Source organism: Dermacentor silvarum, chromosome 3, assembly GCF_013339745.2.
Source record: "Dermacentor silvarum isolate Dsil-2018 chromosome 3, BIME_Dsil_1.4, whole genome shotgun sequence".
Taxonomy (NCBI): Eukaryota; Metazoa; Arthropoda; class Arachnida; order Ixodida; family Ixodidae; genus Dermacentor; species Dermacentor silvarum.
Genome location: NC_051156.1, coordinates 220,003,594 through 220,021,023, shown reverse-complemented (window position 1 = coordinate 220,021,023; position 17,430 = coordinate 220,003,594). Strand labels below are relative to the sequence as shown.

Genomic DNA, 17,430 nt, shown 5'->3' with positions numbered 1-17,430 from the left:
ATTCTAAATAAGCCATTATTCTTTTTCCCTCAGTGGATTTTATGCAACGTTTGTTTCTCACTTTGTATATGACAAACTATTGAGTATTCGATTTGAAGGTAATTTTTCTTGCATATTCATATTCTATTCGAGACTTCATTTATTCGAACACCCTTAGTTTTAGTCGCAATAACAGCTCTGTAAAAAACATTTTGTCATGGTGCTTGCATAACACAGCATCAACGGGTGGTTTGTATGTATGCCATCACAAAAGCGTGCAGTGCACATTTTTATCTGGTCATAACAAACATTGTACTCTATTCTTTGTAGCTCGTGCTCCTCAAATGCACCCAGAATGGTGCACTTAGAATACACTTATCAAGGTGCTAAATGGTTGCACTTGTGGTTGTTGTTTTCCCCAACGTGGCTCTCACGTTTGCTAGCATCCAGATTCCCCGCACAGCGCACACGTGGCAGTAGGGGTCTGTGTTGTAACTACTCAGTAAAACAAGAGATTGTGTGAGTGTTCTGATGCTGCACTTGAGACACCACACATTCCACACAACCAAATGCAAACCATACACATTTTCTCCATGCTGACCAGATGGCCCAATTGCACTAGCATTGGTGAGCAGCTTCTGCTTTTGTAAAAGTGCCCTTGAACGATGTTTGGACACTTCTTTCCTAGCTAGCAAGTGCACAACTGCACTAAACTCCATATTCTAGAACATTCCTCCATTTGACACTTTACCTCGACTCAAGAAAGCGAATGCCAATGCCACCCCTTGATTAAACTGGTCACAGCGCTTTCAAGCCACTCTGCAGCAATTCCTAAGTGAAAATTTTGTAATGTCGCACTCTTGGCACCTACTTGAATGTGCTGCAGTGAAGGGATGATTCTCAAGCAACTTCTGAAATGTCAATTCTCAATCGCCAAGAAAAGGCAGTGTCTTTTTTAGTCAAGGCATGACATTGTGCTCTTTTTGGTAGTTGAAAAAGAGCTGCGACTCGAGCCCCATTTGTGAATACGGGGGTTAGCCATTCATTTATGTGCTATTATGTTTAAAGTTCCAGCAGAAAATTTTCACATAGAGTAGTATTAGTAATTACTTGGGGTGTGCGAATATCCAAACTGTAAAAAAAAAAAAAAAAAACGAATCGAATAGTGTCCTATTTGATGCGGTCTTTGAATCGAATAGTCGCTGCTTGTAAATGCAGATATTTTTCCAATACTTTTTTAATATTTCAAAATGTTAACTGCAACCAATTAAGCATAAAATTGTAGCAAAAGTAAGGTAAATTTTCACCCTCATGGACATAGTATTGACATAAAACATGAGAACTTGCATAATGGAGCAGGCGATCTCGCTTAGGTAGCCATAATTTGCAGGCTGTACAGCGATAATGCTCACTCTCTGGAGTCCTGTGCATACGAAGAAACTATTTGTTTGCTCCTAATGTTCCATTTGTGCTTTTAATAAACAACGCTTCATAATGTACTATGTAATGACAGAGACTTGCTAACTTTAAGAATACATACTAGGATGTGAACATCGTTTTATATTAACTGTGATAACGGCTGTTCATTATTCAAAAACAATTAGAAAGCTAGTTGCTATTTGATTCTATTCGCTTCTGGCACTTTTTTTTTCGTACTCAATTTGGTCTCAAAAATTTGTATTTGCACACCCTTACTGTAGAGTACAGGTTTTCTGTGTAAAGTGCGGGTTTTTCAATGAAATGCTAGCGTTGCTGTAGTGTGTGCATTTGTGTAGGAGCTGTGCAGCGTAGAAGTTGTGGTGATGGCCTTAGTATGTTTAAAATATGAAGCAGACATCTCTGGGCTTGGTGATGAAAGTTTTTTTTTTTTTTTATTTCTCACAATGCACAAATTTCAAATACAAATCAGCAGAGTGCAACCTGTTTCACAGTATAAAGACACATTCATAAATTGCTTGCTTAACATATAAAAGGCACACCATGTCTGTTTGTTCGTAGTATATGCGAAGCACATATCATTGAAAAAAATTTCCACAACCATTTGTTTCTCTGCAGTGGTACACAGTAGTCGAGCTAAGTGGGCTCCTGAATAATTTTTGTTGTTGTTGTTGTCATAACAATCTTGGCAGCACGTGTTTCGAGTGTACTGTCGATTGGCCTTGGACCTTGTATCTTGTGCAGAAAAAATGCCTTGCATTCTGCCAGCTGTGTTGCTTAATCCTGGCTACTGACTCATAACAGGAAGCCATATACAGTCTCTGCTCAATTTATGTATATGACCTTGAGTAAAATGCTGGTATGCAGGCAGAAACACTTCATATTGTTGGTTGCATTTTTGTTTGAAAGAGTAGAATGTATTGTGATAGGAGGTACAGCAAATAAAACGTTTTTAGAAATTCTGTGAGGATTTGTTTAGGCAGCTGACAGCTTGATGGGCTGTTCTTTTATTTTGGTCCTTCATTTACTGGTACGAGCTGATTTTTCCAGCAGTCACATCTCATGCAAGCTTTGTGTAGATTGGGTTTGACATGTTTCTCAGGACAAAGCATTATCAAAGTCAAAAAGCTTTTGGTATTCAAAGCAATAAATGTTAGTTTCCAAAGTTGAGTACTGAGCTGCCCCCCTTGTTTGAATTGTACAAAAGCCAAAATTGAAAGCCCTTAATTTTTTGTTTGTCTTGGGTCATTAGCTCGTTGTATAAAATTTGCCACTGTCTTGCAACATCAGCATCTTCAATGTCAAGCGTATTGAAAAGCAGAGTTGTCTTTGTGCCTTGTGAACCAAAATCTAGGCTCTTTTGGCACATAGGCAAATGTTCAGATGTAAGCAGTGCACTTTGCTCGTTGCATGAGCTGCTGTTATTGTCATAATCTTTATCTGTATCTGCTATAAGAAAACAAACAATGCCCTTAAAATTGCCTGAACACCACATGTAAGTGATAGAGGTGGTACAGTGTTGACAAGAAAAGTATTCTTTATTTCTATTTCTTGTTTTCAGCTATGAAATAACGAACACCCACTCTCAAAAACTAAGTGAAACTCCTTGCTATGTTCATTCACCTATGTTCTTTCCTTAGTGCTCAAAGTTGCAGATCATGATACACTTTATCTCAAGCTCTGTATAAGCGTACTGGCTTATCTACAGATGTAGCATAAGGGAGGCTACTTTGGTCCCTAAAAGAACATTCCAGAGATTGTTTTAATTTAAAGCATCATGAGGACACATCTTCAACTGCGTAGCCTGTTCTGCAAAGTGTTTCTGGTTAATCAGCAAATACAGTATACGGTCATGCATTTATAGCTTCATATGAGCAATTGACCACCCTTCCCTGGGTTCAAATAGTTACTTCAGCTCCTCTTGTTTCATGGTCATTTCACTGACTGCCTGTAAAATTGGCTGACTAGAAAAGGTAGCATCGCTCACACTTTGTCTTGGATTCATGCTGTCATTTTATAGTCTCTCATGCATTTACCGTGGCTCCTTTAGATTTTTGGAAGATCCATTCATACACTTGAAATCATCAAAATAAAATGTATTTACACTGCCTATATACAAAAAGTCGTACATATTGTAATAAACGAAACTAGATGTATACACATGTATAAAAAGTGCCTTAAAACAACACACATTTTTGGATGTGCATAACATATCTGACGATGCAGAATAAACAAGATATCCTAAAAGCATGTAGCAAAAAGGCCAAGCAGTCTGGTAACATCGTGAATGATATATCCTTATTTTAAAGCAGCAGTAGTTCATGCATTACTTTCTTGGAAGTTTGCTGAAACATCCGTTATAGACATTGAAAGCTTCACAGGCATAGTGCCCATGCCAACAATCTGAAATGTTACAACATGAAATACACTGTTGACAGCACTTTATCTAGAAAATTTATCAGGTCGTGTGGCAGCCAAGCAGATAAGCTACGCTGCACTGAGCATAGTGACCTTTGTTTTGCGAGTTTCGCAGGCGGCGAAGAGGCTCGGGACGGGTATTTGCAAGGCATAAGCACAAAGAGGCACAGCAGCATTAGTGAAATGGCATCATACAAGAGATGCATCTATTCTACTTTTACAAGCACCACAGTGGAATGCAAACACCGTAAATCTTTTTCTAACATGAACATACTTGCACGTGCATTGTATGCCTTCACAAATATGCTAAGAACAAATTTAGAAGAAAAAGGCTACATATTAGGCGGTAGAAATTTTCTTACCAGACATATGTTGGTATTTGCTTCTCATAAACATAGCCCCACAAATTTTGCATAAACGAAGCATAGTAGGCCAACCTAAGGCAGTTCACATATGCATTCTGAGATAGTTTATCTAATGTATAGATTACCTTCAGAATACCTAATTGCAGGATTGATTTTTAGTATCTTTGAAGTGGTACTTGTGTTCTCACAAACTGGGCTAGAATGCTCGTGTGTGGTTCTGAAGAGCAAGCTTCTGCCAGAATATGTGAGCAGCAGCATGCATTGTGAAATCTAGACAATTGAGAAGCCCTGCAGACAATGTCAGGTGCATCATTGCAAGCGCCATTGCAAAGTCTCTGAGTGCAAGTGAGTAGATAAACCCTCTGTAATAGTGCATATTTTAGAAGCAAACAGCGCTAACAAGGAACAAGATGACGCAAGACAGTGCGCTTCTTTTTAGCGCTGTTTGCTTCCAAAACATGTATGGGCTAGCTCACCTAGCCACATTATTGCTGATGGTGCATGGTACGGCAGCACTGCCACTCTAGCATGCATCATTGGCAAAATCTTTCCAAGGACATTCATGGTTTGGGGCAAGCCTGTTAGTTCTAGTCATACCGAAAACAGCACTATATAATCACAGAGACACTGTATGGAACGTCTTGTTCACTGTGAGATTTTACATTAATGTTTATGCTCACATGGGTGCGTTAAGGTGAATTTCAAACATTAATTTGTCTTTCTCTTTCTGAAGTGGCACATAGGTGCTTTCCATAACTGCATGTTGAGTAGTCCATGTTTAATATTGAATATGTAAAAATAAGTAATTTCTTTTTAGAGGCTGTGTTCAAACAGCCAATCTCTGTTACTCTAGTATAATTGAGCTTAACGTAGATATTTTAATTTCATCTAGTTTCACTGTTTTAAGCTGAAAGGTACTTTGCATCTTAAACAATAACTTGGCCTCTGCAAAGTGCCACGAAGGTCCACTGTCACTCCCTTGCACTAATCTTCAAAAAGTATCATTGCCAGGTTACATCTGAACCAGCAGTAGTATTTGGCTTGAAATTATGCAAAGTCATTCACCTCCATTGCTTCTTGCTATAAATGGCTGTGTGCACTCAATATAGCACTTTTTGCAATTTCTTGCACAGAACAATAGTGTCACATACTTAAAAAAAGGCGGTATTGATTACCAAAATACATGGAAAGACATCACATCAATATGTAGACATAAACTGATAAAAAGAATGGCTGAATGAAATAAATAATGCAAATGGCACACAGTCCTTATATCACACTGGAAACAACGCACCTGGAACGTCTTGTAGCACAAAAGTGCATTGCAACAGGCATTTTCAGCCACAGCTCCTGATGATGCTATCTGGAAGCAAAGGCACTCTGAGACAAAGGATATGAATTATCAGAAGTGGTTCATTTATTTAAACTACTTCATTCAAAATTATGCATGGACATTTAGCTGAAATAGATAAATAAAAGGCAAAGATTCATTCTAAATTATTTATTCTGAACTTACAGGGGCGTTTGTGAAGCCATATGTCTATGCCATACTGGCACAAGTTACAATTCTTATTTCCCAGACTTTCGGCTAAAATGGCACATGTGATGCAATGGCTAATGAGTATTTGTGGACACACAGTGAAGATAATCTGCCAATTATATTAGTGGAGATAAAGACTGAAATTTTCACTCTCCTGTGTAGAGGGCAGGCATATTTTCAATGTGTGCATTGCTTAGTGGCAGTCTTCAGTTGAGGTAACCATTTTAAGAAACTGGCGTGCATTGCTTAAAATTTGTTCAAGTGCTTTTGCTTCAAGAACAGAGTGGGCAAACGTAGGCTGATCACAAGTAACTAGCATGCAAAAATGCATTGAGTGTATAAAACCACTATTGTAAGGTGCTGGCTGTGTACAGCTCGTATCATCAATTGCAATTGACACCGTAGTGCCTTTTACTGGCATTTGCAGACATTTAAGTATCAGCACACACAAACCCTAATACAGTTGACTCTCGTTAATCCAACCTCGGTTAATTTGACTTTTCATTTAATTCGAATGCAAGTGGAAACTCCCAGCGAGAAACCATAAATTTCTATGGAAGAAAAACTTGTTCAGTTCGAAAGCAAAGCATGCTGCTTCAGTTAACTTGACCATTGCTGGCATCCCTTCATGCGCTGCAGTGGTTACTAAGACTTAAAAACACAAGAAATTCAGCATGCAACACTACTGCTTCCCTAGGCGTGAAGCTGTATTAGTTTACTTTTCCGGAAGTTCAGGTAAACACTGAGGCAGCATTATGTCGGTGCTCATCGCTGCATGCCGATTAACTCTGGCTTCAAGAGCAACAAGCAGAAAGACATTACAGACTACTTTGAGCAATAATAAATAATTGAATTCATTCATTTTGCCACAGTTCTTTAATTCGGCTTTTCAGATGATTCGACCAAATTTTGCAGTTCCACAGGTGTCAAATTAACAAGAGTCGGCTGTAGCTGGATTTTATTTCTTAGCTGGTGCAGTAGTACCAATTAAATTGATTTTGAGCACTGCATGACAACTGAACATGGGTAATCAACAGAAAGTACAAAAGATTAGTTTCCTTCACCCACTGCAGCCCGTTTGCATCAAGGAGCTCACTAGAACTGGTGGCTATTCCTGTGCATGGTTGCTTCTCACCACGGCTGCAGCCAGCACCTTCACCGGAACAATACCGGCACACTACCCTCATCGTGCACCATATCAGCAGGGCGTCAGTACTTATATCTGGACCCTTATAACTAGTGGCCATGATCAAGATCTTTGCCCAAAGGCCAGTGTGAGGGCAGTGATGAGTATAAGAAGAGGGGTTGAGGCCAGTGCAACCAGCGCATTGCTGCTTAGGGCACTGTGCTCGTCTGCATAGGAGGCCTTGGCCACAGGGCAGCCAAACCACTCGCCAACGTGTTTCGTCCTGTTGTAAACATGCATGCGCCGGTCGTTGAACCGCCAGAACTTCTGTCCCTTGAAGAAGTACGTCTGGCCTGCAAGGATATAGGAAAACAATTGTATACAAGCACAAAAAAAAAAGCACAACTGTGATTACTTTTGTGAACAGTGCAACCAGTCTTAGTGAAAGACAATCAAATATGTTGCCATATTACAGAAGCTAGGGACTTCTGTAAAATTGTGTTACATCAAACTGCAAAAGTAGGGACAGCTGGCCGAATTATTGTGGTTACATGATGAAACAGCGCCGAAGATGAGCATGAAGAAAAGAATCCACAAGGCAGTACAACGTGACTATAAGCCAACTGTCCATTGCACTAACAAATGAAGAAATTGAATATATTTCAGATTCATGCGGCCCCAGTCTTCAAGGTATGTGACTGTGCACATGTGAACACATTTCTTTTCCCTTTGTAGGAAACTAGCGATACGCGAAGAAACCAGACAGAGAGCTTCTCTTTTTTGGAAACCAGAGAGAGATTGGCGTTGCAGGTGCGTGCACCGTGCTTCTTAGATTGACAGAAGAAACACTCGCTTCCCGCTGTATGATGCACTGTGCAGTATGGAAGCGGTGCTGCTGCCTCAAGTTCTCTCAGCACGGTCATCGACAGATCGTTTTGATGATGTGTTGCACTGCTCTCGGCTTTCTAACTCAACGTGTGAACATGAGCAGCTCTTTTAACTCCGCTTCCAATTTTTCAGCTGCTAGTGCTGGCTCCAAGACGTTCGTATCAGACCCACGTTGTCTTAAAGTCTGACTCCGCTTTCCTCGCGTATATGGAAGAACAATCTCGTAGGAAATGTAGGAAACTAACGAGACGCAAAGAAACCAGACAGAAAGCTACTCATCGTTCCAACTTCTTCTTCTCTATGCAGTGCCTGCCTGCGCGCATTTATTCGTCTTTTTCTACATACTCCCGTAGCGTTGTCCAATTCAAGCTTGTACAATTTCTGCACTGGCCTTCTTATAAGCTTGCCATCTTGAGCTTTCACACGGCAGGCTCGGATTATTCCATCTTGACCAGGGAAAACGTCCACGACTTGTCCTAGTGGCCAAATACCTCTAGACATGTTAGGTTCCTCGATGAGTACTACATCATCCACTTGTAGACTGCTACTAGGCTGCGATGGGTAGAGGTGAAGTGTCCGCAGCTCGAGGAGGTATTCTTTCTTCCATCGGATCCACAGGTGGTCCACAAGCTTCTGGCGGTATCAACTTCTTGCTGAGATCACGTCGCGTAGCCTGTGCACTTCGAGCCGACCGCTTGGGCTTGAGGCGATCCATCTGATTAGCTCTTTTGATAGATGTCTGGTCTCCACGCCGATCATGAACGATGCGTTATCCAGTCATTCCTCACCGCCCGTAGCGTGAAGCGGTGGAGTAGAAGGCCCTTGGAGACGTGCAATGAAGGTAACGAGTCCGCATGGAGGTTTCGGCACCAAAATGTAGGAAAGTAACGAGACGCGAAGAAACCAGACAGAGAGCTATTCATCGTTCCAACTTCTTCTCTTTGCAATGCCCGCCTGCGCGCATTTATTCGTCTTTTTCTACACCCTTATTTATGCATTGTTTACATTTTTTTGTCCTTCTGTTGATTTTCTGCCAGCTGGCACGTGTGAAAGGTTCTATACTATGGTTTTTTTTCCAATAAACTTCAGTTCAGAAACAGCGCAGCGTCTTGTTGTTTCTTTTCTTTGGCCTTGTCTTTGGTGCTGTTTCATCATGTTGCATTAAAATTACACATATGGTTTAACTGTGACTTTCACTAAGGCAAAGAATGTAGTGCCACCTCCTCTCTTGGCATGGACCTGTTTTCTTTGTTGTGCACAAAAGCTTTCGAGCATGATAAAATTTGTTCTGATGGACTCGACTAACCTTGATACTCAAAAGTGTAGAGAGCACACATGAAAAAATACAGCTAGAAAGTGCTCACCGTCGGTGTGCTGGAATGCGGCATCGACATTGTACGGCACGCCTCGCCACATCCGCACGTGCCGTGGATAGTCGAACTCGACACTGCGGTCAAACTCGTCGTAGCGCCAGTACTGGTCGCCACTGAAGAAGTATGTCTTCCCGTTGTGGCCCCACACCATGGCGGCGTCCACGTGCGTCAGGCTTGCCGGCAAGCCTAGGTTGGTCAATGGCCGCGGGTAGCCCGGCAAGGGACGGTTACTGCTGAACAGCCAGTACTGGCGACCTGCAGGAATGACCAAGTGCAATATGTTCAGATCACTTGAAAAATGAACCGACTGTCATCTCGCTTTTGGCTTTAAACAGTGCAAATGCTCATCGCATGCAGCGTTTGGATTGTTAACTAAGCTGACTAGACATTTCGATTCAGTGGGGACACGTCCTGCGTTTACTGCACTGGTCCCGTGGCTTACGTGTGGGACAGTGTTTCGTCCCACTTTGGCTTCTGTGGTCTCCGAGTTGTCCCGAAATGCCCGCCCTGTGGTGCCATATTGACTGTTCACTATGGTTATTTTTTACCTACATTGCCTATACTGGCTGCACAAGTGTAGCTAGTGTAGGAAAATGTAATTTTTTGTTGATGTAGAAAAGTGTTGCTCCGCCAACTGAACGGAATCATTTTTTTTATAGCAGAAGTCTAACATTAAAAAAAAAGAAGAAAAAAAACTTTTTACACTGTAATTTCGATGTAGTTAGCAGACAACCAATGGCATAGTAGGGGGGCAAATAGCAAACCATCTGACCTCTCCCTCTCGTCTATCTCTCTCTCTTTCTCTCTCTCTCTATATATATGTATAAAGAAAATAATTGCTTTCTGCTCTGAGAAACTCGGCATCGCTTCAGCAAGTGTGCAGTTCGACAGAGCATACTGACTAGAGAAGTTCTCAAATACAAAACGCAGACCCATCATTGCCAAGCTGACTTATTTTAAGGACAAGGAACAAATCTTGGCCTCTGCCTGAAAACTAAAAGCCTGAGATTTCTACATTCGGATGGACTTTTCCTTGGCTACACGACAACCGCGAAAAAAATTAATCGAGCATGCAAGGACGCACAATAAACCCTTTAATCTTTCAGTGGACCGGCTGCGCATTGGTGACAAAACTTACACATATGTCACTTTTGGCGCAGTTGTGGAACGGAACAGATAGCTAAATACCAGGTCGCCACAATCACATCGCATCAGCGCGAAAAATATTTGAAATCCGCGGCGTCACATGGAACGGGCCAACTTCAGTCTGCTAACAACTAGTCTCGCGGAATAGCGAACAGGTGACACTGGCATGCGATAAAACATGAAAGCGATATGCAGATGGCTGAGCCCAATTTTTTTTTTTTTTTTTTAATTTAGCAGCAATGCCTCTTGACGACATATCATAAGCTGGTGGCAATATCTGGCCGACCGTCACCGCCGACGCTATTGCTTATAGAATATGTCCGTGCAAGGAAGGCCCACGCACACGAACTCGAAGATGACGAAGAATTCGATCGTGACGTCATTTGCGCTGACGTTTCAAACGGTGCCACAAGCCCGCTGCTAAGCTACACTGTAGCTAAGCTGCTTAAATATCGGCGGTGACCATCATCACGATCAATATGGCGTCCCTCCGTTACCTCCGACGCCCACTTAATTCTGATGCCAGTACACTTGCGCGAGTTTCACTGCAACGGTTTTTTCGCGCAGCTTTCATGAAATATATTTGAATTAGAGATGTTCACAAATAATACGTTGCCGTCAAGTAACACACTAGAAAAGTCGAAAACAGGAAATAAATCTCCAATTTTAGCGCGAGGTTCTGTTGTGTACAGAACAAACTGATATTTCCGGTTGAAAATACCAATTTGTTTCCTAAAGTAAGCTTTGCTGCATAATGTATGTTACCGCAGTGAAGCAAGCTTACCGACGCGGAACATAATTTAAAATTTGTTAATTCATCCTCACTTCGAGTAACCTTATGGGTTATAATTAAACAACTTGTAATCACGTACGTCAAAGTGATCGGTAAGTATTACCTGTTTTAGCAGATGCCTGTTAAGGTCAATGGCACTCAGCGGGCGCCAGTTTCTTAGACTCCACAGGATAGCTTACCGACAAAGGTGTTTGCAATGACGAAGTGATGGATTGATTCATTCATTCATTCATTCATTCATTCATTCATTCATTCATTCATTCATTCATTCATTGTGTGAGAGAGTATAACGCTTCAAAGCAAAAGCTCACTACGACAGACGCCGTACCGCACGTGGAGGGCTCCTGATTATTTGACCACGTGGGTTTCTCAGTGTGCACGAAAATCGTGCCACACGAGCATTTTTTTGCATCCCGCTCCCATCGAAATGCGATCGCTGCTCGGGAAATCAAAATCGAAACCGCGACTCGTGTGCAGCAGCACAACACCATACCCAGTGCGCCAGCGCGCATTTTGCACGTGTAATATGGCAGTGCAGTTGAAAGCGGTGCACTGGGAGATCCGAGAACTTGCTCTGCGAGCGAGTGTTTCAATAGGTCTACCAAATGACGCTTTCAATCAGAATGAAGCCGGGTCGTTTAAAGTCGTCTAAACGAAATACCGGTTACCTGAAGCTAGTCGCTCGAAGTAATAGATCAGAAATGGTCAATAAACGAAATTTGTGCCCAATAACGACAATGTACACTTTTGTACTATATGTACAGTTATGGCGCGACATTTTTTATAACGTGACTCGGTCACCTCTGTGCGTGTCGCCTTTTTCTGGCGCTTTCCCTTTGTTGACTGTTTTCCACCTCGCATAATATAACACATAACACAATAGAATAACGTATAATATGAGTTAAGAACAACGTATTCTACAAATATGCGAACACGTACATCTATAGTTCCACCCGCAACAAATTGTCTGCGATTCTGGCCGACGTGGAGCAGCCGCAGAAACCGATCCTTCGCTTCAGGTGCGGTGGCTGCAGCGGAGTGTAAATTTTTAGCTGCGGTGCCTCTTTCGTTTCGGCATGTCAGCAAGAGCACTCGCTCGTTGCTTTGGAAGTATCGCGGACGCAGCGGCAGCAGACACTCGATGTCAGAACATGCGAAATAAATCTTGCGCGATAGCGGCGGGGCGCCTGGTTCGCTTCGCAGAATTGCGCAGCACGCGAAAACAGGCTTGCACTGCACACAGTCCGTGTCAACCAACCTATGAAGAAGGCGATCTTTTGGTCGGGCCTCTCGTAGACGGCATCGATCTTCTCGAGGCTGGCGGGTAAGTCGTACCAAAACAGGCTGATCTCCACGGGATAGCCAGGTTTGAGGCCCTGGTCGTTGATACGCCAGAAGTACTGCAACAGGCCAGCACAACACAATGTTCCCTCAAAAAGGGCGCAGCATGCGTAAACGACATGAAGCACGTGACAGAGTGATCTATCTATATATCGGGAGGAATTTGAAAGGTGGCGCTTACAGTTTAGAACACGGGTCGGCTAAGCTGGTTCAAAACGTGAGCAACAGGCGCAGGGTTACTTTTGCGGGTGCGACCTTTTGAGTGCCTTGTTCGTGTTTTTATCACATGCATCTTACTTAAGAAGGACCTCAGAACTTGCCATATAAGGACAAAGAAAAGGAATCTACCCACAAATAATTGTGTGACGGGAGAACATGCTTACGCTTCTGAGATGCTTCACTATGCTTTGCAGTACAAGATATATTTTTAAGCATGAGAAGAACATATTTTATAGTAACTTTGTGCCTTCTGCTGCAAACAGAACAAATAATTAGAGACCGACGGTAGAGCAATGGAAACCCTCAGTCAAATACATAAAAACAGCGAAACTCTTGCTCGGTCCGAACTCTGGCGTCTATATCCCATAGATATTGGTTATCGGCTCCGCGCTATATACTAGCCAGGCGCGCTCGCGAGACGCGCGCACGTACCTTTCCCTTGAAGATGAACAGCTCGCGTCGGATGACGGCGATGGCGTCGATGGAAGTGCTGCACCCATCGGGTTTCCCGTCATCCACGGGCCTCTGCGGCGGAGACTGGGGTGGCCTGGGCTCTGGCTGCCGGGTGGGCTGCCTTTCCCGGGGCCCTCCGCCCGCGACCGGCTGTCGTCCATGCGGCCCCCGTCCCGCTGGAGACGGCGTCGTCGTCCGCGGGATGATGGGTTGCATGGACGCCCACTTGGTCGGGTACTTGGCGCCTGCACAGCGCGCGAGCCGAGACACGTCACAGTACATCAATACTTGGTGCTGGGCTCGAGTTGGCTCGTACGCCACTACGGTGGTAAACACACGAAGAAACAACCTTTCTGTTGTGTCGATCTTCACATGGTTTCGCGTCTTTTTCACCGTAAGACGTTACGGCTAGACGGGACGACGACAAGCAAAACACGAAGGCTTCAATCGGGTAACACGGAGCGCATTTAGGACGAATTTCCGGCACGTCGTCGTCGCGTTTTAGTTCCGCACCGCGTGATCCAAACGGCTGAAACGGTAGCTGAGCTAGACCGTTATTGCATATCGTGCGCGGTATACGCAGCGTGGAATAGACGCGATGACACCATGCCGGAAATGCGCATGAAATGCGTTGACTTCCCTCTTGAGAAGGATGAACAGTCCCTATCAGAAGTATCAGTGAATAAAGAAAGAAGGAAGGTGAAATAAAGGAACAAATATGACGACTTTTGCACAAACTGAATTATAGGCGGCAGGCAAAAGCAATAAATACAGTGACGAGGAGAAGTGACTTAACTGGCTCATCAATCAACCGTTGCAGCGATGCGGTAAATTGCGTCGAGTTAAAGAGCTAAACAACAAGCGATGAAAGACAAGACAGCTTGTGCACGTCTTGAGTATACCGTGTACGGCCTGCATACGTGGCTCCCTCGCGTTGCCTATATTCGTATTTATTTATTTATTTATAAATATCGGCCTATGTTTCCGGCGCAGTTTATTTCAGCATAAAATACCAACGTGACTTAACGTAAACGTTACGAGTATCGTACCGCATACCACGTTTCCCGTTTCCTCTTCGCCGCCGCACAACCAATTTCCGGAGGCGCGTTTGTGGAAATAAGGCGAAATGAGTGGAGAAGCGAAGCTCTCCTCCGGTTTCAATGCGTGCAACGTGACGGCTCGCCACAAAAGTCTGCACGGTGTGCTCTACAGAGAACGTCCCAGACACGCCCGCACAACTAGGCGAGCGGATAGAAGAACCGGGGGCTCCTTCCGCGGGTGCATCCTCGTCACCGAGACGCTGATTACTTTCTCCACCGCTTGGTCAAATTTCCGGCCGGGTGGTCGGGCCTTGTGCGTGTCGGTGCTCTTCTCCTTTCGGCTCGCAAATGAATTTCTGCTTCCCATGCAAGGGGTGCGAGAGGTGTTTTTACGGTCGGGTTTGGTCTCTTTAAAGGCGCACTCTGTGCAGACGAAGATACTCAGCCATGACAGAGCAGGAGACAGCGTAATAGAAATAACTATTTTATAGCGAGAGAAACGAGAAGAAAGGACGCCAAAAAACAAGAATAGTATGCAACCGAGCAGGTTAAGTAACCTAAACAAAAATACTGAACGAATCACACTAAAGAGCAAGATCGAGTAAATCTTATTTACTAGCTTGAAATATGGGAAGTTTGTCCACTTTTAAAAGGCCGGAAGAACAATAGTAAAAGCTATGAAATTACAAGACATTGGTGAAGCAAATCGAGAACGAAGTAACAAAACACTATAGAAAGAAGGCCATGAAGCGCGGAGAGAGATAAAACTTTATTGTGTCCATGATGGGGTCTGGGGGCGGCGGGGTTTGGGAGACAACCCCCAGGCCTCCCCTTCCTCGGACGGCGGCCAGCCCTTGCTTTCTGGCGGCGTCTTCGGCCATCCGGACGGCCCAGAGCTGCTCTCTCTCTCTCTCTCTCTCTCACGCACACACACACACACACACTGCTATAGGTGCATGCCAGTTGGTGTAGCATTGCCAAGGATAAAATAGCGAAATTAACAGGACGGAAAGCAAGGCGAGATAACTGGAGCGCTTTGTTGTCTCGTCCTGTCTATTGGGCTATTTTGTACTCGACAATGCTGCTATACAGTATTGCGTATATTCTGTGTTGTTCGTCTCGGTACAAGATGGGAAATAAGTAATGAGCACGCAAACGCAAGCATGCGCGCGCACACACGGGAACGCACCGTAGAGCCTCTGGATGCCCACTTTGTCGTCGTAGGGCAGCTGGAAGTCGTCCTTGACTCCCTGGTAGTAGGGGTACATGAGCGACCCGGGAACCGACGAGTGGGACAGGCCCAGCGAGTGGCCGAATTCGTGCGCCGCCACAGCGAACAGGCTCACCTCTGCAGGCAACAAGAGGAAGGGAGAAACACGTCACGTTGATAGTACAAGCCAACGTCCAATGTCGCCAGTATACGGGTATGCACAGACACAAATGCCCTCGCATTCTCTAGCGAGAGCGAGAGAGAAACGGAGACACGTTGACAGCGACTGTCCTCTCCACAAATAGGGTGTCCAAGAGCAACTTTATTGCCCGAAATGTCGCTTGCGATGCTATGTATCTTCTCATAGCCTACTTTCTCCGTCATGCGTTTCGCAAAAAAAAAAAAAAAAAAAAGAGAGAAAAGAAAACGCGATTCACTGATTATCCGTCTACCGCCACTAAACATACGAATTTTCCTTAAGTCCGCGCCACAGGTTTTGCCAAAGGCGCCAGGATGCCGCACTGGAGCCAGCGCATCTGGTGCATACAGTAGTGCGTATATGTGCATCGATTTGCTGTCCTATCACAATTCGGCCGCCCGTTGCAGGCGAAGCGCGCGCGAGCACGCGCGCGCCCGCCCGCGCATAAACGCAAGCGCGCAAAGAGGCCGGGCGCAGACGGTGGGGGGTCCTGCCTGAGCGCGTCGTGCGAGAAGAGTTTCGCGCAATACCAAAACCAGCGCTTTTGCGCTCAACAGCAGCCGCCGCCGCCGCTAGAAGAAAGCGGTGGCTGCCGATCGAAGAGGCCTCTCCTCATCGCGGCGCCGACGTACGTCGCCCAGCGATGCACTCCTGCGGCCCACGTCCTCGTCTTGGCTTTCGACCGCTCCCATTCTCCCCGCGGCGCCGATTGGGCGGCCGCCCGAGTTCCTCTGGCAGTGTTCGGTGCTCCCCCCCCCTCCCCCCCCCCTTCCACCACCCTTTCCTGTTCTTCCATTTTCTTCCTTTATTTCCCTCCTATCCTCCCTCTCTCCTGCCGAGAAAAACGCGCTTCTGGCGTCGTCAAATAAGGCCCGCTTGGGCTCTGCGGCCATTGAGAACAGCTGACGCGGAGGTGGCAGCGGCAAGCCGTGCGAGCGAGGTCCACTGTGTCAAGCGTCTGCCGCGCGGAGCCCCAACCTCCTCCACCGACTGCCCCGCCCGGGGTCCCCTTGGGCCCCTTTCTCGCAGTGCAGGGCACATATTCCTTGCGAAACTTGGCGAGAGAAACGACCTGGCACAGACGCAATCAATTCAGACAAACAAAAGTGTACACGGCGGAATTGAACCGTGGCTCCGCCGTCTGCGGAGCAGAGCTTGTTGTTATGGCTCTTTCGAGCATTACTGCGCGAAGATCTCGGCCCGTTGTCCCCTGTTTCTCCAGCATTCCTCCGACTCTAAATTTCGGTCAGTGTTTACCGGTGTACCCTAACTTTCGTGTTTACACATCCTTGTTCCCCAGACGAAACTGGCTTTGTGCGCATTTTGCTTCTTCTATGCCCAACAAATGTGACCGTTCGAACCTTTTCCCCGTCTGCTTCGCTCATTGCTCTTTGTGTTCCCTGTTCTTCCACGTTTATTTTCGCTTTTGTTTTCTTCGTGTTATAGTTCGCAAGGGTTCGCAACAAGTCAATACTTCGCATCGAACCACGCATCAGCTCGTCGACTTGCGAGTCGCCCGACGCTTTAATGGGATGACAAGAGAAAGCTCGGAGTTCGAGGAATCGGCTGGTTCTTTGGATGCCGGGCTCTCCGTCGCTTTAAGTGTGTCCGTGTTCGCCTCTGCGGTAACCTCCGCAAATTTACATTGCAATTTTTTTCATCTCCCAGGAAATATGTTCCACACTTTGCATGAAAGGTTAAGCAAACGTGTGCATAAGACGATAAGAAAACGTGTGCGATCTCTGTGATATTTTCGGGAACGATACTTTCGGTAACACGATATTTTCGGGAACGCCTGCAAAACAACGAAATGTACCGATCGATAGCCTTATCCTGTGCATGCGCAGTGATTTCACAGCTGCATTTGCTGCTGTGTGACCCTTTTCCCGTTGCCTATATAGCG

The 17,430-nt window shown here is 45.0% G+C and overlaps 1 protein-coding gene across 2 annotated transcripts in view; it reads right to left on the bottom strand.

Annotated features, from left to right (window-relative positions):
• Positions 1 to 1,822: 1,822 nt before the first annotated feature.
• LOC119446709 (matrix metalloproteinase-2) overlaps positions 1,823 to 17,430 on the bottom strand; it is a 229,453-nt gene continuing 213,845 nt past the window's right edge. For both annotated transcript variants that reach the window (XM_037711228.2, XM_037711229.2), the window contains exons 4-8: positions 15,308 to 15,466; positions 13,058 to 13,323; positions 12,324 to 12,465; positions 9,118 to 9,381; positions 1,823 to 7,218 (exon numbers count right to left, since the gene is read on the bottom strand). In XM_037711228.2, the coding sequence (XP_037567156.1) occupies positions 6,989 to 7,218; positions 9,118 to 9,381; positions 12,324 to 12,465; positions 13,058 to 13,323; positions 15,308 to 15,466 (1,061 nt within the window). In that variant the 3' untranslated portion in view covers positions 1,823 to 6,988. The remainder of the gene's footprint in view (positions 7,219 to 9,117; positions 9,382 to 12,323; positions 12,466 to 13,057; positions 13,324 to 15,307; positions 15,467 to 17,430) is intronic.